Raw genomic sequence first — 21,580 nt, forward strand, 5'->3', positions numbered from 1 at the left:
TCCGCTCATGCCGCCTTCATTAATAGCGACATCCGCCGTCCCTACGACTGGGCTCGCCTCCCATGTCCCGCTCAATGTTCCGTCGAAAATGTTCCCCTCTCGAGTCTTCACGAAGCATTTCAACCTACCGTGCGGTGCTCCCCAACTACCGAGGCACACATATCCGCCAAGAAACTTGCGTGTTGCCGTCCCCGTTGGGCCCGACGTGCACTCAGACAGCAGGGCCGCGGTGTGCAAGTACAGCAGCGTGCATGGGCCGCCAGTAACGTTGCCCACCTGGATTCGCAGTTCTAAGCAAGAGGCTCCACCCGACCCTGAGTCTCTACACTGTCCATAATCCTTGGCGACGTCCTGCAGCGAGTTTTCTTCACCAGCCTGGGACCGCGCACCCTTCCCTGCCTGCCCCTGAGTTTGTGCTCCAACGTCCACACAGAGAGTCTACAGACCGGAACGACAGCCCCCCTCCCCCTCCCCATTTCCCACCGGTGACGCTGGGTCTCGCGAGAAAGGCTCCGCGAGATGCCCGAGACTTTGGCAGCCATGTTTCTTCTCGTGAACTACGTAAACAACTTCTCCACGAGCAGTCGCAAGTCATACGACTGTACACACTAATCAATATATTATGCAAGACACAGAATGGAGTGTTGTGACTTCTGTATCAACTTGATGGACATAATCATCAGTCAAAAAGAGCTTTTTTGTTGTGGGGTCGTGTGGCGTAACGGCAGGGTTTTTGGCCCAAAACCCAACGGTCCTAGGTTCGAATCTCCTGATGCCACCGACCTTGTGCCCTGGGGAAAATGGCACTTAACACAACTTTCCCCACTCCAACCAAGTGTAAAAAACGGCTATATTATGTGTGTTGGTCACATCAGCAATAGCTGCCTGTGTCCCACGTGTATTGTGGACAGACTCACCACAGGCAAACAGATCATTGTGGGCTCCAGTATGGGGGGCTGGCTCATGCTTCTCATCGCTATGAACCTGTGGTGAGTCTGTCTGTTGCAATTCCAATAAAAATTCATTAAAAGAAGAGCTAGAAGCTAAGTGCTTTCTGTCTTCAATGTAAGTGTGAGTGAGTAGCAATGTTTTGAACCTCTAATCTTCCACCGTTCCAGGGTGCCTACACTGGGCGAGTACTGACCCAGCAGGAGGTGGTGACTCACATCGGCCAGCTCAGCGGCGAGGCGGTACGCGGTCAGTGGGCGTCGCTCTCACTGGAGCTGCTGTACTTCACCAACGATGACGAGGAGAGATACAGTATCCAGGCGCACCCCATACTCCTCAGGAACCTGACGGTACAGGCAGCAGACCCGCCCCTCGGGTATCCGGTCTATTCCTCACTGCCTACAGGGGTTCCCATACTGTAACACCGTGGAAAAAAATTCTTCTCAAACACAACTATTGTGGCTTTCGAACATTTGGGGATTGGGTCACACTGTAATACTGTATCCAGTCTACTCCTCACAGCCTACACTGCAGGGGTTCCCATACTGTAACACTGGGAAATATTCTTCTCAAACACTAGTACTAGTACTGATATAATAATGTGTGATTTTAAAACCTCTGGTTTACAGGCAGTGTTGCTTTCATGATTTACAGGCACCTGTGCACCTACAGATACATGTACCTCACTCTACAATTTTGATTGTACATTTAGATTTGTACCAGGCTAAACATGTTTTTGAAATGAAGTTGTACATGTCTAACTATAGACCAGAATATTTCCAACTGGGACGGCTTCTCAATACAACACCTTCCACACTAGGGTTCCCATACGTAGCACTGTGGAAGACATTTGTCTCAAACACTGCTGTTTATGTTAAGCCCAATTCACACAATGCAGCCGACCATGGCCTCCTGAGTCAGAGTCCTTCTTCAGACCATAATTAAGAGCTAGTGGTGAGCACGGTCATCTGTGATTGGGAGCTGTCAGTTGATGAAATTTCCTTCTTTTAAAAGTTGTATGCACCTGAGCCAACTATGAATTTTTGATAAATCAAACTCGGGAAAGTGCTATTCTGCTTGTAGATGCAATCAGAGGAGCAAAACAACTGGAGCCAGAATAGGACTCCAAGCTACTCCCAACCCAGTATTAACCTGGATTGGAGAATGGTCGGGGCAAAGTCGTGGGAAGCCTGGTCCTGAATGTGTGATGGGTTGTTTTCATGATTTATAGATGGACAGATTAATTGAATGGCAAGGCTTTCACTTATATACCTCACTCTCAAAGTTTGAATGTACAAAATTTATGTTTCTGACCAAAGGTGAAAAATGAGCCTGATGTGATGTTGTACATATTTAACTACTATATTGTTAAAATGGGATGGTTCCAGCCATCAACTTGGGATGGCTTCTTTATATAATAACACAGTCTATGCACCAGATATCTGTGTGATGCTGTAAGAACACTGACTGGTGTTTGTAATACTGGTAATGTATTTTTTAATATGTAATGGTTGTAACCTGTTACTGTGTATTGGTGACCTCATTTAAAAAAAAAAAATTAAGTCAGAGATTTTATCTGGTTGAGGCAAAGGTCAAAACTGGTGAAGGAAATATGTTTTGTACAGATATGTGGTTATATTTGTGAGATATTTTTGTATCTGAAATTTAGAACACTGTGTGTTTTATGCAATGTAACGAAAGTGTAAAAAGGTTTGATGCTAACTAGCAGTAGGTATTGTGGAGTGGAGTCTGTAGATTTTAATGTTTACAAGTATGCTGTTGCAATGTAGAATTTGGTGGAAGTCAAAAATATGTCTTAGACTTTATTGTTGGAGAGGTGAATCGTTAGTGTATTGATACTACTGTCGTTTTTACATTAAAACCTACAAAACGACAAAACTAGACCATCACTTCCTGAAAACCTTCTTACCAATTATCTATAAATGACAATATTTTGACGTATCTGTTGCACATGGGACCAAAATTGAGCTTTTGAACCACTGCAAAGTACAATCTGTCCAAGACTGCCAAGTTGGGAATTTTTGTAAAGAAACTTCACAGGACATATTTATGATACATTGTAGTATCATATTACATGTTTGGACAGTGTTTGTAGAGAGAGATACTTCTCGTACATTCCACCTCAGCAATGTCAGACCTGGTTGTGAATAATGGTGAAATACAATGCAAAGTGAAGCTGACTCAAGGTTTACTTTGTTCTTTATACTGTCACAATGGTTAGTGTTCAGACGACATTGATGCAGCAGTTAATTTGACTGTATCGTTGATTCTTCTCCTTGCTAATGCTTGGGTCACATTTCAAACTTGGGCCCAGCCGGGCAGTTTGTGGGAACGAAAACTATAGAATAAAAGACAACAAAACACGCAAAACGTTAAAAAAGTTATCACGAGCACAATTTGTGTACATTTCTCGTTACACTTTTATTTTTCATTCCTGTAAACGTCCCGGCCGGGTCCCAATTTGAAAATGAATATGAATGAATGAATGAACTTTATTGCTCAACAATCATACATGGTACAATGTATTGTCATCAAATCAACAATACTACAAGGCTAATCTATCCTACAATTCTAACTACAAAATATCATCGGTACTAGTATATGGGTTACAATATAGTCATGTATGGGTGATTCTGTCTCGCTTTTGGAATGATTTAGAGAGAAATGTGACCCTTGCATCAGGTAGCCTTTTGACAGCACTGATTAGTGGGTTAGACAGCAGGACTGGTTGCAGTTGAAGGACTGGGGTTTTATTTACTGCATTTTCTTGCCCTCCATGATGGCCTTCATCCGGCGCTTGGCAAAAGTTGTGGTCATCCTAATTTGTAAATAGAAGATATGTCAGCATTTCTCAAAATTATAACAATATCAATGAAATGATTGATGTTTCAAAATCTCTTATCCAGATATGTGGCAGTGTTTTGCTATTCTTTTTATGATCTACAAGTATGATGTATATATTTGACTTATTCAAAGAGGAATTCTGAATTGCTCAAAAGTTTTACAGATGTCCAAACTGAACCTAACCTCATGTTACAACTGTAGGTAGAAGAAAAACTTATACCTCCTCATCAGGGCTGGCACTGGCAGATAGCTTTTGAGGTAGGGATATAACAGGTATGGGTGCCTCGCTACCCAGATCTCATCAAGCCTGTTGGCCATGCCGACTGCCAGTAGTCTTGCACAGCGGGCTGTTGGCATGTCATTGGCACGCATGGGGTCTTTTGTAGGATCCAGTGTAGAAGTCTGTAACAAAACACTATTTATCATAAAGCTTCGATCCTTTAAATCACATTTATTTCACACTGATTAATGTAGAGGGACCTACCGGGTAATATTGTTAAATTTATTGAAAATGCCACTTGTCTGAAAAATGCACGAAGCCAAATATTTAACCATGGAAAGAGAAATTAGTTCTTTTTTCAGAAATATTGAATCATCTGTAACTTTGCCATTATCTGAACACGTTCAAAGTCTTGACATTGTTTCAATGCTTGCAGTGAAGAACCCAGGGCTTGGAGGACCTATTTGTTAAGTATTTCCTCTAGTGCTGTACCTAAATGGCTTAGAACTTAGAGCAGAAATCAGACATAACCATGTCAATGCGCTGCGTGAGTAGAAACAACTTGCCCTACCTTGTCTGGTTCTCCTACTAGTGAATTCTTTCCAACATTGGATATGACTGGCCCAGGACAGGCCAGGAGTATGTTGATATCGTACGAGTGTAACTCAGCTCGCAGTGCTCCAAAAAAGCCCTAGAACAAAAGTGAAAAATACACATCCAAAATGTTACCATCATGAAGGAAATTAATGACAAGTCAATAGGCCCTCTAAGTCTCACTACTGAATAATGTTTAAAGCTAAATCGGATGATCTAGGCTGGTTTCCATCCTAGCCCAGCTCCCAGTGAGTTCACTCTTCACTAATATTCTTATTGCTTGCCTACAGAATATTCTGAAACCACTGCAGTAATGCAATGGAAGACAGCAATTTTTCACAGCCGCAGCACCACAAATATTTCACAATTTACCGGATACTCCCCTCCTAGTACTTACATGAACAGCAAACTTGCTCCCGCTGTAGGCAGACCCGACAGGCGTGGGGATGATCCCCGACAGACTGCTGGTGACCACGATCTGCCCCTCCCCCCTCTCCATCATGTGGGGAAGGACAGCCTTCGTCAGCGACACCTGGCCCAGAACGTTCAGCTCCAGGATGTGCCTGTCACCAGCCAGGCTCGTCTGCCAGAACACGGACCGCTGACTCCGGCCACTGTTGTTCACCAGGACGTCAATCTTGTTTGAAAAATACAAAAAAAAGTTTCACCCTCAAAATGTGACAGGCTCAGATCATAAGGTCATGATCGAAGCAGAACTAGCAATTGACTCTAGGTAGCATTTGACTCTAGCAAAGAAGAAAAGTGACCTTACTCTGCCAAAGTGAGCAAGGACCTGCTCCACACAACCAGCATGGGTGTCAAAGGCAACAGAGTCCAGGGGTAAAACCAGCACATCATCACCAGACACTTTCCCTGTCCCTGAAACAAACGCAATACTTGTCAGATCACTGTAGAATAATTCTATGTTTGCCCAAAAAAATATTCCCCAGATGAGATAACCAGTGGTTATTGTCCACTGGTATCAAAGCTTTTTTCCTGTGCAAGTACAATCAAACAAATACATGAATATGATTATAAGGACCGGTGACCACATGGCCAATATGATCATTTTTTGGTGTTCTCTGATAGTTTTTCCCATGGACACAAGCATTAAGAATACTGTCTATAGTGACCACCTGTGCACATAAACAAAATTTTATTGGGCCCTAGTGGTCTTCTTGGGCAGCTTTGACTATACTTTGCCATACTGTGTTGCCAATTTAAATTTGCTGGTTTGTATACATGTAACGTTATTACCATTGTACAAACATAATACTCATGAAAGCTGTCATATTTACATCATTACAAAACGAAACTTAGAGGTTGTCTCAAGTATGAAGGCAAACATGATTAAGACATTCACCGAGGCATGTTTCCTTGACTCTCCTGAGCTCCTCCTCTCTCCTGGCAGACAGCACCAGTTTAACCCCTGCCCTGCTGAGCTCCACGGCCAGGGCCTCTCCTATCCCGCTGGACGCTCCGGTGATCCACACCACCTTACCTGCCAGGTGGTCTGAGTGGCACAAACACAGGTATAACGTTAGATATTGGTTATGCTTTATAATGTCAGACCAAGGAGGTTAACCTATTTTAAACTCCTTGGTCAGACCAGGTGAATGTACAATGTATTTAGCTGTACCCCAATGGGAAATACTGTTTTAACACCATTCTGTCTGTCACTGGGTGGGTGACATGACCTCACACTGGGTGACAAATGTATATTGCTTACCAGAGAACAGATAACATGCAAAGGATAATCCATTGTGAGTTTCCGAGGGCGTCTTTGGCTTGTAAGCTTTTGTACAGGCTATTACTGAGTCACTATGTAGAAGAACTAAATAAGCATTATTCTTGTAAACCTGTGTCTTACCTGGAGACTTTCCGAACCTCTCGCACCACATGAGTGAGAGGTCTCCATCAGACAGGAGCAGTCTGACCACCTGTACCAACAGGACCAGCAGGACTCCACACACGATCAACTCAAGCATGGCTGGGGCACTGGAACAAACAGGACACATGATGGCACTGTTACAATACCAGTTTACTCTGACCTTCACCAAACCAACCTCAAAGTCACTATGCTCCTTAGTTCACCTTTCAGTCTCCATGACTCAATGTACATTAAGTAACTCAGGTAGGACAAGACCCTTGTAGTCTTTAAGTCATTCGAACTTTTGCTTAGACTTAAGGCCACTTAACGTTACAGCATCCATAGTTTAGTAATGTTTGAGACATATTTCATAGCCATGCAAGATAAACGTACCTGTGGGCACAATGTTGCAAAGAAGTTGAATTCAGAATTACACACTCAGACTGTTAGAAACGTCTTCCAAGGTGCCTCCAGTCTACCTGATCGAAGACTGAACGCTGAACAGGTTTTTGGACATACCAAGGCCAGAGGGCATAGATAGAGCCATACCTTCATTTTAGCACAGGGGAACTTGCCTTAGTTTGCTTACGCCCTCTCGCACAGGAAACAACGAAAAAGCTCCTACCAGAAAGGTCTATAAAGCTAGTCTGTGTTGTAGGGCTGTAATTAGATACCTTTTATTGTATTTGGACTTATCAGAGTCCCGTGGGCATTTCACGCCGACTACCGACCTCCCCACATTATTGCTTTGGTACAACCCAAAACCGGACGGTACAAACTACCATCGTTAATCAATCATTTACCCCCTTTAAGTTGTAGTGACTGAATTGAATGGATGAGTGAAATTGTTCTTACCGCATGGCTGTGGATACAAGTTATCGGAACACATAAGTTTATCAACACTGCAGGTGGTTGGTATTACAAACTTCCATGTCCCCGCAATACGGGAGGCCCAGACTGCAATAAGCCTGATCGCCGCTAGGACTGCTGCTGTGATACGAGAGGCAAGTGCATGAGTTCCAAGCAGATGTTGGATGGAAAATAACAAGGTTTCCTGACCGGACGGCTTTTCTGGCGGTTCCTCACCCCAAACTTGGATATCAGGGCCTCTGACTGTCGGTAACCATTTCTGACACATGCGCAGACAAGGGAAAAGACTACATGTCCTCTGATCGAACTGTACCTGCGGAACACAAAAAATCAACCCTTGAACTTCAAGTTGAAGAACCAGCAAAACGGCAGTAGTTTAGAGGTTGACTGGTTTTATTACCCGGTACATGTGTATGTCATAATCCACACACTTTCGCTTTTCCAGGAAGACTTCACTGTCGTCGTGATATAGCAACTGTGAATATATTCGGCCGGGGGATTGTTGTTGTCGTATACGTGTGCATGGTTGAAGACTTTGATACCGATCGAAGAGTAAAACCCCATCACGTGAGTGTGTTCTAGAACTTCATGCTAAAAATGTTAACGCTACACGTTAGAACAAATCTTTCGAACAAGAGCCAAAATACACTGTTGCGTTTCGTGTTCTCGAACACAAACTGTAGTATTTGCGCCTGGCAACGGTAAACGCAAAGTCAGTTCACCGAGTTACAACTGCTATCGTGAGTCCGATTTGAGGAAAATGGGTTTCATGAGTCTGACCAAACATGGCCTCGGGCTTGTCCTGCTGGCTTCGGTTGGGGCCCTGAGCGCCCTGTATGTGTCCTGGAAGTGCACACAGAAGGAGCAGGAAGACAGGAAGGGGAATAAGGGCACTAAGAAGAAGGATGATGATGGGGCAGAGGAGGCGCTCAAGCTTGATGATGTGGCTACTGGCGACGCTATTATAGCCAAGGTACACAAGTGTAGGCAGCACTGACGATGTAAAACGATGCTCAATGTTGTAGCAGTCCTTACAATCTTTATTTTGAACTCATCAGAAACAAAATTTCGTCTTGTGTCGCCGTTTACAGATTATGTCAAAACAGAATTATCTCGTTTGTGTACACCTGCGTTTTTCCCAGGTATTTGTACTTGAGCGATTTCTATCTGTTCGCCTCTTCCATCCGCTTGGAGATCGATCAGGTGGAGATCGATAACATTTCATGTAACATGCACGACATTTGATAGTTTTCACTTCAAAACCTGTACGTAGGTGGATGACTCCCCTGTTGCATTTGTGGCTGCGCCGCTCTGTGGCCCGGCGGCGTACCTACAGCGGGTGCAGGAGGAGCGAGCCCGCCTCACCGACCGCTGTGATGACGCTGAGAAGTACCAGTGCTGGAACCTGTCCTCCGATGGTATGTCATCTACGAAGAGTGAAGTTTGCACTTCTCACTAAACCTGCAAGAAGTCGCTATTAGTGTCAAGCCCAACATGATTGATACCCACGAAAGATACGTCTCTTTATGCTCTCCAAGCAGAGGTTGACGGAAGAGATCGTCATCCTTCCTCTGATAGGCCCCCTTTTTTGACAGCCAACTCCTTGGTCATGAATAGGCACAAATCAGGAGAAGGTAATGGTATCCTTCTTCATTCTCTGTTTGGAGTGCTGTATCTCTTTAGCCCCAACTTCTCCTTGCCGTTTCTCAAGACGATTTAGGGCCAACATTTTATTACAAACCCCCATACAAACCCATCTCAACCTATATCTTTAACATCACAAAGAGACGGGAAGAAGCCGAACCTATGTGATATTAGAGTAGTTTTAAAACCAATGTTTTAGGTCAGTAGAGGTTAGCGATCGATCATTGAAAATCATTATTCTGCATGAAGAGATTAGAAGAGATATCCTTCTTATCACATTCTAAAGAAGCTGCAAAAGTTTTTTCTCTTATTTTTTTTTTTTAGTTCTTGAGCGCGTGAGGAGCGCCATTGGCCAGTCCATTCTCCTCACCACCAACAAGAAGTCCACCCTGGCCACCTTCGAGGAGCTGTGCAGGGTCGCCATGGTGAGTCTGTGGCAGAAATAGATGTGTGTTGATGTGTCCAACAAAGGAAACCAGGAAAATGAACATCTCTCTCCCTTAGCGTCACTTTTTACCCCACGGGCGGCAATACGATTTCTCCAGCAAAAGAACCTGGCCCCGATATGTTGAAAACCTGCAGAAGTTTTCGTAAACTTATCCGTTATGCGCTAGCATGTAGATATGTGGGAAAGGCCATTTCTATATTTGTGTGAAAATGCCAATGTCACTCAATGTAATTTCATAACTCCAATGTCGCTTAATACTGAATTAATCTTGTCTCTGTTGAAGCAATGATGTAAGACTGCAACTTTTCTTACAGGCGCCAGGGGGCGACAATCCGTACCGCCCAACGATGAACGACCTGGCAGCGTTCTGGGACCTGGTGGAGAAGCAGGTAATCATGATTACAAATACATTAGTTTGAACATTGATATATAACGCAATGTAGCCTGAGTGCCATCCTCCGTAGTAACCGCTGGCTCAATCTTTTCGCATGCTAATCCGTGGTTGCTACAAAGGGTGGCAGCCAGCGACCGGAGTATATGAAACAAAATATAGAACTGTCGTCTTTTTTTTTCTTCCCGAGACAGTGCCATCTCTGAAACGTTTTATTTTCTCATATATTCAGGTCAAGAACATCGACCGTCTCTTCGACGAGGTTCACAGGTCGGTTGAACAGGAGTCCGCTTAAGGATCCTTAAGTCCTGTCCGGGGAGTTAGCCAATGGTGTCTGCCGACATTTTCTTCTACAATGTTGAATCATTTTCTACTGCAGTAGAAAGACATCACGTTATACCTGGAGGAGTCTTCGTTCGTGCGTGAATTTCGAGGAATGTGTATTTTTTACTGCAGTGATGGATGTAAACATACGTTTCAAAGAACGACATATTGCTGTCACAAGTCTCACTGTCTGCCATATGTGTCACCAAGGCTTCGTAGTACGTTGCATTTGTAATTCTGTATTCCCAGACAGTCTTCCATGTTCCAATATTGCTGTACAGCTATGTGAAATGAATAAAAATTAATGTTGTATGATTTTTTTAGTGTGTTCTTATTTCTTTGTCTGTGTGTGAATGATATCCTACTAAAACGGGTTTGTTCATTGCTTGGTAAGCTTTTGGATATCGCATCAAATCAAACATACAAAAGTGCACCTGTGTAGTCAACAGACGTTATATAAAAGTAATGAAAGACAATATGAAGTTTATTTGTTGTCGGACTTATAAACCTGAAGTAATCAAAATCCGTTCACGACTTCCGCAAATTGTTGTAAACAGATGGTCATTGATGTGAATTTAAATCTCCCGCCGCACGAGCCCTGAGACTGTGCCATTGTACATGTAGACTTGTTGGGTAGCAGTATTTCTGCAACTAAACTACCTGACACAAATTAATAACTTCCTCATGATGAAATATCATAACAAAATTTATGACAAGTATACAGATTTATGAATATATGGCCATAATGTTCAGAAATAGGTGCCGGTGGGAAATTCGTCCCCTCCAAGTGGAATGGTCCGGTGTTAAAGGTCATTTCTCACCCTCGCCCATTCGAGAAAGCGGTGTGCGCGGGACCAGCCTGGGATTACGATCGGACCCGGTGTACTGAAACAGCCTTACCGGCACTTCAGAAGACGTACAGACCAAAGCTACCTGAAGGAGAGAAACCTTGCATCAAAATGAGGTGAGTCTCAGATTCTACAACTGTTTTAAAACGATGTAAAGCGCTAAAAGAAAACTTGGGAACCCAACACGTATCGCGGCGTGCGGTCCACGCACGGACGGTGTTCAGTCGGCTGGAGTGTCAAGAAGTTTTGCACGTGTGTGTCTAGAGTGGGTTACGATTCAAGACATAACTTTGCGTTTTAAGAAACCTTTTTGTGTATCCCGGCAAAGCTTGAAATAACACTCAGTAGTACTGTACAATACCAGTAGGAAACACAATTCCACTGTCTTGCTCACTCGGTGGCAAAACTGTCATGACTTAGCGACACGCGACATCTGTGGCAAAAGCGAAGATGTGCCACAACTTCAATACCATTTGATAATCCCTTAAGTCAAGAAAATGATGTTCTCTGCACACATGTCAAGGTCAGGAACAGCCTTATTCTATGTGGAACGAGCAAAAGTAGTGCCGGGGTATCAGAAACAAATTATGTTTATTGATCCGATCTGCTGTTTTCATACGACCCGCACAAATACGGCCCGAGCTTGTTCCCCCCTAAAGCACTTGGTTTTCCCTTTCCTGTGGGTTTTGTTAGCGGTCTGTTCGGTTCTTTTTCAAGAAAATGGAGACCACATTCCCGGCGTATTTTGTGTCGGTGGATTTTACCCCCTCAGGAGAACGAGAAACCACAAACTCAGCTGAACTTCTGTTTTTGCTTACAATGCCGGTGTAATTAGCCCATTTTCTTTCCCCAGCTTGTTCTGTAATCAAAAGGAATTTGCACGCTTGTTCTGAAACTTTTGTCATTCATAAGGTCTGTGAAACTCATTAGAAGGTTGTTTATTGACGACATTGTTCTGTGCGTGTGGGAAAATGTTGGTAATACATGTATATCACCGTGATTGATGATTTAAAGTGCAACTTTTGCTATTTCTGGAGCTTATGTAAAAGAGCTTGAGAAAAGAACAAGAGGTGTTGTGCTTGTTACCTTGTGTTTGCACATGATTCATAATCTTATCATCTGCCAGGTACTAGTAACAGTGACTCGATAGAATTGCCTGGAAAGCATAAAACACATTATGAAACACGAAAAAATTAGCCTGGAATCCAAACCTATTATAGCTCCTGAGTCTCCTCTCTGCAAATAGAGGAGAGGAGACTCGGGAGCTATAATAGGTTTGGATTCAAGGCTGCGAAAAAATGGTGGACTTGATGTTAGACTTGATATGTTTTCTCCCATAGGACTGTGGTCACCGTGGCCGCTGCTATTTTGTTGCTGGCAAGTTGCAGCAGGACTACACCGGTAAGTAGACCAGTGTTTGATAGGTATGACTGTTTTCCATATATGTTCTGTCATTTTACACCTTTTTTTCTCATTCAATTCTTGTGGGAGATTTCACAACTGGCTATGTTGCCTGCAAATTTGGTAGTGTAAAGTGGGTTTCCAACAGATGAAGCAGTGGGCGCTATTTTGTGGTGCACGCTTTCTTGTGGTTCGCCTACTGCACAGCAGAACACGGTGACAAGAAAGCCTCCAATGCTTCATCTGCTTTGAGATTAGCTTTAGGTTAGAAGTCAGCTCTGACTGCTCAGAAACTCTAGTTGCCCCTTGCAGCCACGTCCCTGCCAATTGTCCTGCTGAGTGTACATGTGTCAAAGTTTCCTCTCTACCTTCCTCCTGATAATCTCCACCCACCAGCAGACTGGTCTGCTTCCTGAGCAACTTCCCACAGATCACACAGCTACATCTCCAAGGGGAACACCACGAAATGTTTCCCAGAAAACTTAAGAAATTTATTTTTCTACAAGCAAGGAGGTTATATATACCTCCTTGCTACAAGTTACACTTTAGAATCCTTCTGTCATGTGGTTTGTTGCTCAGTGGTTTGTTGCATTCTGGACAATTGTATGCATGCTGTGATTTGGGTTTTCGAATATTTTTGAATGTACAGTAATTGAACTTATTGAAGAGTTGTCATAGAGCTTTATCCCTGGACCAAATCCTGAAAATCCACTTGATTTGAAACATGCCCTGTTCCTGAAATGAATGTCAAAGGGTCAAATCTCAGTTTCAATTCAGGACATGAGATTGTTTTTTTAATCTAGATCAAGAGGCTATAGATAAGCAACATATACTAACTTAGAACATTTCAGTCTATTTATGTAAAGCCACATGTCCTCTTGTGATCTACTTCATTACATTGGATTACTAGTATACATTTCTGCAAGGTGCACTCTAGTAGATTCCTTTCTTTATCAGGTCCTTCCAGACAATTAGATATGTCACAAACTAGCCTTCAAGTAGGGCAATAGATCAATGACATACATGTGTACTAGCATAGCCACTAATTTGAGCAAGATGTTTTTGGTTTCTTCTATTTCCTTTACACATATAACGTTATATGTCCAAAGTAGTTCTGCTTGATTGATGAATTACCCTTTTATTATTGTTTATTACCTGAGAAGTTCTTCCAGCAGTAGTTTTGTGGTTGCAGCTATGGGGAAAAAGGAATTTTGATAACATCACATTTTGTAGTGAGCATCTGTTTAACTACTTAGCATGCGCTAGACCAGGCTAGCGCAAGGGAGACAAGTGTCCGATGTTCCCATTTACTTTTGCGGGTTTTTTTGATGGCAGGAGGGAAAATGATGTTTTTGGCGTTCTGTAAAAGTTAGTTGTTAACAGTAGAACAGTGGTATTAGAAAACATATTCGCGGTGTTATCAGTTTGTGGCAAGAGCCTGAAGAGGTCAAGTTGCAAAACCATCGCAAACATTTCAAGATTTACAGTATGTCACTTGATTGTTTGTTTCATATTATTTGAACTTGATAGGATAAATGAAAGACATGTACCAGCTGGAACAACTAGAAAACTTTTCTTTCATACCTTTGAATGTAAAACAACTGCAAGCATTTCAAGATTTACAGTATGCAATGACCACTTGATTGTTTGTTTCATATTATAATGAACTTGATAGGATAAAGGGGATATATTTATACCAGCTGGTACATGTTGTGACTGACATGAAATGCTAACTAGAAACTTTTCTTTCAAACCATACTGAACTCCTCTGTCAGTCAAGTGATAAGTGGGGAGAAATGTGTCTGTCCAATTAAAGTCTGTGGTGCAAGTCTGTCAGGGAGACTACCAGGGAACACACATGTGGGAGGTGTTGATTACAGATCTTGCATGTGTTTGCTTGGGCTGTGAACAGGATAAACAAGGGAAATGATACTGTAGGAATTTCTATTGGACAAAAGGTGCTGATTGGAGAGAAGGTAAACACCTTGGACTGTAGAGTGTTTGTAAACATGATGGCAGTCAGTGAACATGGTTGAAATTCTGTAGAGGGTATTTGAACCTGGGTGGCAGAATGAAAAGTTCAATGTCAGGGTCACGTTTATGATGTTGAGTGTATGTAACATTTTCGGATATTTGGAGTTTCTTTTAACACAACCAGGTAATCTCACCTGCTGAAACTCCAAATATCCTATGTTTTACCAACCTGATGAAATTATTTTCGGATGTAACATTTTCTCTGTTGTTCACCCAAAGAGGATTTTTTGTTTTCGCTTACAATGAAAATGTGGATTTGAACACAGTGTGAGTTTAGGAATGAATGGAATTGTTATTCCTTGACTCTTCTTGGTACAATATCTTTTGAAACCACTGAAAAATGTGTCCATGCAATACATTGTAGAACAGTAAAGCAATACCTTGCAAAAGTTGTCGATGATGCAATTTATTCAGATCTGTAGCTGAATTTTTGTTTCTTCTGTTTAGACGAGAAAGAAGAGGCAGGACTATGCTGCAGGAGGAGAAGGAGAAGGCTGGAGCCCGTGGGGAGAGTGGGGACCCTGCTCCAGGACCTGTGGGGGAGGGGTGTCCTTCCAGGAGAGACTCTGTCTAGTCACCAGGTAAAGTGGATAAACTTACGATGACTTTTTGTATGTCTGTTAGTGTCTTTTTTCTATCACAATGTGGACCACATGAAAGACATATAAGAAAGCATAAAGAATGAGTAAAGCACTGTGCTAGACCAAATGTATGCTTGGAAATTAGCTATATGCAGCACACTGCTGGAGAAACATTTTGTCTGTAATAGTTGGAGTTTTTATTGCTGTACGTTTTTTACATGATGTCTAATCACCTCAGAGAAGAATCTATTGATATGGATTTGTCAAACTGAAATGTTAGACTAGAGTCTAGTTACTAGTATCCTCAATATAAGAGAATAAAATTGTGTATTAGTATTACCATCTACTCAAATGCTCATGAGTGTTTGTCCTTGGCTACTCGTATTCAAATACTTGAAAATCCCATTTCTATTGCCCATTGTATTTCTATAAGCCAGGCTTTAGTGAGTTCTCAATATAATGGATGTAGTTCCTGTTTCAGTGTGGTCCAATCAAGGCACTATCACTTGTCTGGTAAAAAGACAAACAATTTTGAAGTGAAGAAAAGCTTTAGACCACCTTGGTGTGTAGTTTCCAGTGTTGTACAATAGAGTACTTGTCTTCAACCTTTGGTTGAATAAGAAGCAAGTGTGTTACCCTGTTGTGATGAAAGCCATATGTTCTCGTCAAAGTGTATCACTGTATGTAAAAGAATGCAGAACAACTAAAACAGGGGAAGGGTAAAAGAATGGAGGATATAGGCTTTCAGTCACTGACAAGTAAGGTTGTTACAAGAGTAGCTTTCAAATTTTCTTCAAAGTTTGGAAGGTATTACTGTACCTGACATTGAATGTGGCTGTCAGACAGAACGTAAGACATCAGATGTGGCTGGATGTTGTAATGGAGTAAGTGTGTATTCACTTCTTTGGCCTGTAGGCAGATTTTTATCAGTAAAGGCTCAAAGGTTTTCACACCCCATTACCCCTTATTAATCCCTGCTCAAACCCAGGAGGCCTGGCTCTCATGAGGACTGCTCTCCAAGCAGAGGTTGAAATTGGAGATTGTTACCTTCTTTTGATTGGCACCCGTTTTCCAACAGCTGATTCCTTCAACACAGAAAGGACTCTGTAAAATTACTAAAAACTGTAGGTTTAAAAACGGGTACCAATCAGAAGAATGATCATAACAATCTCTCCTCAACCTCTGCTTGGAAGTTGGAGAGTACATGAGGACTGCAGAGGACTGGAGCTGCAGTGGTGTTGAGTTGCCAGATAGAGTGGGAGTTACTGTTTGCTTTGTTACAGGATTAGATTTCTAATTGTTGGGCTTAGGGTAAAGGCTGTACTCAAACATAATCTTGAAGTTCAAGGCGGAAATGAGTTTGGCACTCTTGAAAGTCAAGTTGGAGTTCAAGTGTAACATCTGGCACAGGTTCGGGGTCCAGCACCACTCATGAAAGCCGTCCTAAACATTTTTAACAGACAAACGTGTTTTGAACCCTTCATCTCTTCGTTCAAGCCTTTTTCTATTGCAGGAGGACTAGAGGGAGACGTGATTGAGAAATACATGTAAAATTAGATACAGTATGACAACACCTAGAATAGTTTAACTCAACAGCAACTGGATAACATTTCATCCAGGTGCCGGAGTAACTATTGTTGGCATGTCTTATTACCTGGATGTCTTACCTTCATCAACAGTATAACAACAGTCAGTTAAGTAAATCAATGAACAATCTGAAAACAAGATGAAAGAAAAAGTTATCATGACATTATGATGACAAACCCCTGATAATTCAACTTGTAGCCTTTTCCTATATGGCAATTGATTGATTAAATGATTGTTTGATTTATCGACTGATTGTTCGATTGATTGATTGATTGATTGATTGATTGATGTGATTATTGATCTTTCAGGTCTGATGGTGGGGACAACTGTGTGGGACCTAGGAGGAATTATAGATCCTGCAATATACAGGTAGGGAGAATGATGACATTTTTAACTATTGTATGTTATAGTCATTGCTATTGATGAAAGAGCACTAGATGTGTCTTTTCCCTAGCCTGGCCATGGGTGCCATCCTATTTATACCTATTTCTACACTCACTACGGTAGAAATAGGATGGCACCCAGGCTATCATTGACCAGCAGGGTTCTCAATTTTTCATTAAAAAGTTCACTTGTCACAGTTCACAAATCCCCCTACGGCAAATAGTACTGGTATTCACTTCAATTGCTCTTCTCTGTAATTACATGTACAAAACGTTTCTCAGTCTTTGAAGTCTGGCAAATATTTGGTCCATCCAGCGTGTCTTCATTAGTCTGAGCCATCAGATGGCATGCTCCACATGCGGCCACAGTCTGGTGGCTGTGCAAATGTTTTGGGCTGACTGTAGACTATGTGCGCACCCTCTTCAGGGGTTACACTCACAAAGAAACCTCAAGCAAGGCAAAAAACAGTCAAATGGAGCTGTAGGAGTAGTTATGATAAACTGGCTCTTTTGCCACAAGGCTGTGTTCAGTAAATATTCCCCATACCACATTCTCAGTGTTTGTAAGAATGTGCTGAACAAAGGAGATTATTTAAGGTGATAAGATTAGAACTTTCAAATCAGTCTATAGCGGATGCAGGGCTAGAAGTTGGTGTTTGCTAAACAAATGTCTGTTTCTACTGAAGAGAGCCCACACAAATAGCGCCACAAATTATCCCTTCAGCCTTGTGTATATCTGTGTGCTGTTTGTTTGGACATGTCTGCAAATGGGAAAAGCACACACACACAAGATGTTTCCAGTGCATGCTGATCCTTTGTCGCATAAAAGGATAAGTTTCGCATCTGTTTGACCAGTGTGAATAAAATCTGCATTCATGGTGGGGGTGATGAGGACTCGTGTTTGTTGTGCAAAGAGTGCAGACTTTGTTCTAAAGGACTCGACTTACAGTGAACCAGAGTCCTCTATATGGAGAACATGTCCAATACACAGAGTTCAGTACCCTTACCCTAGCCTATGAGCAACAGCTACTCATTGTGAACAGTTTCAATTGAAGTAAAAGGTTGAGAAATCTAAGTGTACAAGCCAAACATGCAGTCAGAAACAACTCTGGATACGTTAGTTCCATTTTTTATATTACTGATAATTAAGGGAATAAAAAAAGTTTTAGAATTATCAGATATCCAATTAGGTATGTAGTAGCTTGTGGCTTATTAAGGTGTTGATGCAGTGTGAACTGTATCATTTTCTCCTTTTGCTGTATCATTGTAATGTAACTTATTTTAGCCCCTAGAAATCAAGAGACATTATAACATGTTTCCCAGACGTCTTTTACACTGAAAACTTTGTTTGGTTTTCTAAGCTTTGGAGAGAAAGACCGTGTTTGGGAGCCCCATGACATTGTGTAATCTTTTCCCATTTGAAAATATTTCAAAAGAAAATATGCCTTTTTCATCTTTCCCTCTTGAATCAAATGATGTTTCAGGACCTTGAAAGGCTTAACCATGATTACTGTAGTCATGTATGAGGGCCTGCATGGGGGGTCCCGACAACGCTCTACGCTAAATTTGGGGGGCCGGCTACGTAATACGCTAAATTCAGTAAACCTCCCTACACTCTACGTTTAATTCAGAAAAGGCTCCCTACGCTCTACGCTAAGTTATGGAGTGGTTGGCAACGCTCTACGTAAAATCAAAACGGCCGATTACGCTCTACCCAAAAGAAGCATGCAGTAGTCTCCAACCAGACCCAATAGATTGCAAAGACCGTATCCAACTGGAAGAAGGAGCTTATAGTGCAATCTAAGGTCTGGAACAAGTCGGTCTGAACAAAGGCTATTAACATCTAATTGTTACCTAATCAAACTGTGCTTCTGTAAGTGAGTTTATTAGTCTCTGTCCGCACGGGCGTGCGGCGCCATGCCGGGCTGACACCTCCAGGCCGCGACTGAGAGGCCGTTCACTTGGGCAGAGCTGTACCGCGAAAATTAAACTTCCCAGGAAAAATAAACTAAATGTTGCCAACAGAAAAGACTTGGTCTCTTTTTCAAAATCAATCTGTTACGAAGATCGCTACCAAAACTGCTTCAATCGTCACAAAATGCGATCAATTTTGACCAGTTACGTCGGAACTGTAAGGGCAATTCCCGCCATGTGGTCACATGGAATCTTGCAGTTAATCTCTAGTAATAGTGACTTGAACCCGAAACAGTAAACATTGTCTACGAATGTTTTTGTAAGAACGGTTTTCCATGATGCCACAAACATCGCCGATGGGTGAAAGAAACTGCTATTGTGAGAGCTTTTTACTAGGCTCAACCAAGGCGCGAACCTCCCACTGGGACGTGCGCGGGTGACTGGGCTTGGTCATAAAAAGATTAGTACCCCGGACATTCGTACGGCTGTTAGCATTACAACGAGGAGGGGCAGCGGCACCTTTATTGAATAGAAATGCTCCGCCCTGTTTGAGTTGTAGCAGACCTTGGGTTGGCTATGAAAACTCCTTCTGCCTGTTGGATACGGTCTTTGCCAACCCGTAGGTCTGCTTGGAGACTAGCATGCAGGCCCTCATGTATATTGTACAGTGTAAGCTAGAACATCTGTAAGGTAATTCCAGGCTTCCTTCCTATTTTTCTGCAGGACTGTCCAGAAGGATCTAAAGAGTTCCGTGCGGAGCAGTGCTCCCAGTACGATGATGTGGCATTTGAAGGGCGATTCTTCACATGGATCCCGTACCTCGGAGGTAAGTCATTCATCTCCAAGCAGATGTAGGGTCCAGGTCAGTTTTTCTCGCATGTTTTTTAGACTTTTTTCTTATTTTCCTCCCCTTCCACTAGACAGAGCTTTACTGGAAATCTAGAAATGTTTGCGGTGGTTTTATTCTCATGTTTTTTGCGGTGACCTTGTGGCTTGTTATGTAAAATGTTCACACGACAAATTTACGTTATTTCTTATTACAGTTTCAACTGCAAATGTTTAACACAGTTAAAAACCCCTATACTGCAGAAGTCCCCGCAAAGATTTTTTCAGTAGAAAGGCTCAAAACATTGATCTGGACCCTACATCTGCTTGGAGATTTGGAGATAAGTCCCAACTCTTCCTCTGACAGAAGTAGGTCAGTATGTTTCCAAGCCACAGGCTGGCCTGAACCACAGAGATGATCTCAGCAGAAATCTGTCATTTTGTCCGTGATGGATAAAGATCCTAATTTGACTTAAACCAGTCCAACATTTAGCATTAGGGGTGGGCTATAGCCTCCCTCTGTTTAGTTTGGCTGTTCCTTTGGGCAAAAAGTGGCCCAATTATGAGGTTCAAAGAGCTACCTCCTTGTAACTTGGTGGTTTTCAACCATTAACATTCTTAAGAACTAATGATTAGCAGTAGTCACTTGACCTCTGGCCCTTATTAGTGGCTTTTAATTGCTAATGATGATTGTTAAAAAGAGAAGAAGCATACATATGTGTTACAGATGTGTTCCTAAACTCACTTGCAGTTCTCCATAATGACACTAACTGATTCTTATTTCACTGTGACAGTCTATCACTGACCCAAGATTTATTGCTGACATCAGATAGGAATGTACAAGCATCCTGTCTATTACGCAGAAACAAATTGTGGCATGTTATAGATTGCACAAGCAAATCAATGATTTTACTTTTTCATTTTACAGAACATGAAGTTTGTTTTTGAGTCTCAAGTGCAGGAAATGAAAGGTTTATAAAACAGTATCCATCCGTTTTGAACCGCCCATACTTGACAAATTTGCAAGACAAGTGGCTGATCAAAGACAAGCATAACAGATTGTGAGCTCAAGGAGGATTTGGTGTCTCCTTAGATGTTATGGTGCTGGTCCTAAGTAATCGGACAGGTGCATAGCAGCACGTCTCAAGTGGTCAGGAATAACCAGGGAGGCCCAAGAACAAAAGATTCCTTCCTGACTACCCTGCAGTGTTTGAAATGAAAATACCACTCATGCCATGATAGGATCAGGACATTTCATCTCACCAGCCATCAGTGACCGTCTTCCGCCAGCTTTTACAACATCGCTAGTCCTCTGACAAACAACAAGTTTGTAAGTGGCTTTGGATCTTGTTAGAAGGAACAAAAGAAGAGTCCTTAGAATAACACCCTATTTCCTGAATCCGGTGAGAACATTAAATACAACTTCAACAGAACAACAGCTCAGGCTAACCCTGGGCTTTTACATGTAAGCCCTTAAACCAATATTGTGCTAATCTTTTATGATCTGTTTGCGTGAGGTTTTGGTGATGTAAGCCAGGAATTACAATGATTGCAGATGGCATCAGGACATGTTACAGTCTACAAAGCCTCCGGAATCCTGTAGTATGTTTGTCCAGCTTCAGGTCCGACTTGCTGTTTTGACACTCTAGTTTACAAAAAGAGAAACTGCTTGAATTTGCAGATGCAAGATAGATGCATTAGTTCAAGTCCATAAATGGTTCAGGATAGATGTTACTACCAGGTCTGTTTCATTGCTCAAGATGTTTCTCGAGAGAACCTCATATTGAGCAGTTTTCTGAGTCTCTCTCTTAGACATAAACAGTTATAACATCA

At 42.2% G+C, this 21,580-nt stretch overlaps 4 protein-coding genes across 8 annotated transcripts in view; 3 read left to right on the plus strand and 1 right to left on the minus strand.

Annotated features, from left to right (window-relative positions):
* Positions 1 to 3,149, plus strand: part of LOC136433800 (pecanex-like protein 4) — a 29,981-nt gene extending 26,832 nt beyond the window's left edge. Inside the window, exon 10 of the mRNA XM_066426320.1 lies at positions 1,119 to 3,149. Within this exon, the coding sequence (XP_066282417.1) occupies positions 1,119 to 1,370 (252 nt within the window). The 3' untranslated portion in view covers positions 1,371 to 3,149. The remainder of the gene's footprint in view (positions 1 to 1,118) is intronic.
* Positions 3,141 to 7,365, minus strand: LOC136433805 (dehydrogenase/reductase SDR family member 7-like). 2 transcript variants are annotated; one of them, XM_066426333.1, is made up of 8 exons: positions 6,891 to 7,365; positions 6,498 to 6,617; positions 5,991 to 6,140; positions 5,400 to 5,506; positions 5,025 to 5,264; positions 4,605 to 4,724; positions 4,034 to 4,215; positions 3,141 to 3,787 (listed from the first exon to the last, which is right to left on the minus strand). In XM_066426333.1, exons 2-8 carry the CDS (start codon positions 6,613 to 6,615, stop codon positions 3,724 to 3,726), a joined length of 981 nt encoding a protein of 326 aa, XP_066282430.1. In that variant the 5' UTR covers positions 6,616 to 6,617; positions 6,891 to 7,365; the 3' UTR covers positions 3,141 to 3,723. The 2 variants fall into 2 exon arrangements, with proteins under 2 accessions (XP_066282430.1, XP_066282429.1); XM_066426332.1 differs by having other exon boundaries at positions 6,498 to 6,625.
* Positions 7,366 to 7,985: 620 nt separating this feature from the next.
* LOC136433806 (disks large-associated protein 1-like) lies at positions 7,986 to 10,489 on the plus strand. Its single transcript, XM_066426334.1, has 5 exons — positions 7,986 to 8,340; positions 8,641 to 8,785; positions 9,336 to 9,436; positions 9,774 to 9,848; positions 10,083 to 10,489. Exons 1-5 carry the CDS (start codon positions 8,128 to 8,130, stop codon positions 10,143 to 10,145), a joined length of 597 nt encoding a protein of 198 aa, XP_066282431.1. The 5' UTR covers positions 7,986 to 8,127; the 3' UTR covers positions 10,146 to 10,489.
* A 441-nt stretch (positions 10,490 to 10,930) lies between these two features.
* The window catches only part of LOC136433807 (papilin-like), a 36,032-nt gene continuing 25,382 nt past the window's right edge, over positions 10,931 to 21,580 (plus strand). For all 4 annotated transcript variants that reach the window (XM_066426335.1, XM_066426336.1, XM_066426337.1 and 1 more), the window contains exons 1-5: positions 10,931 to 11,138; positions 12,363 to 12,423; positions 14,905 to 15,038; positions 16,934 to 16,994; positions 19,646 to 19,748. In XM_066426335.1, the coding sequence (XP_066282432.1) occupies positions 11,134 to 11,138; positions 12,363 to 12,423; positions 14,905 to 15,038; positions 16,934 to 16,994; positions 19,646 to 19,748 (364 nt within the window). In that variant the 5' untranslated portion in view covers positions 10,931 to 11,133. The remainder of the gene's footprint in view (positions 11,139 to 12,362; positions 12,424 to 14,904; positions 15,039 to 16,933; positions 16,995 to 19,645; positions 19,749 to 21,580) is intronic.

The sequence above is a fragment of the Branchiostoma lanceolatum genome, chromosome 4 (assembly GCF_035083965.1).
Source record: "Branchiostoma lanceolatum isolate klBraLanc5 chromosome 4, klBraLanc5.hap2, whole genome shotgun sequence".
In the NCBI taxonomy this organism is placed as follows: domain Eukaryota; kingdom Metazoa; phylum Chordata; class Leptocardii; order Amphioxiformes; family Branchiostomatidae; genus Branchiostoma; species Branchiostoma lanceolatum.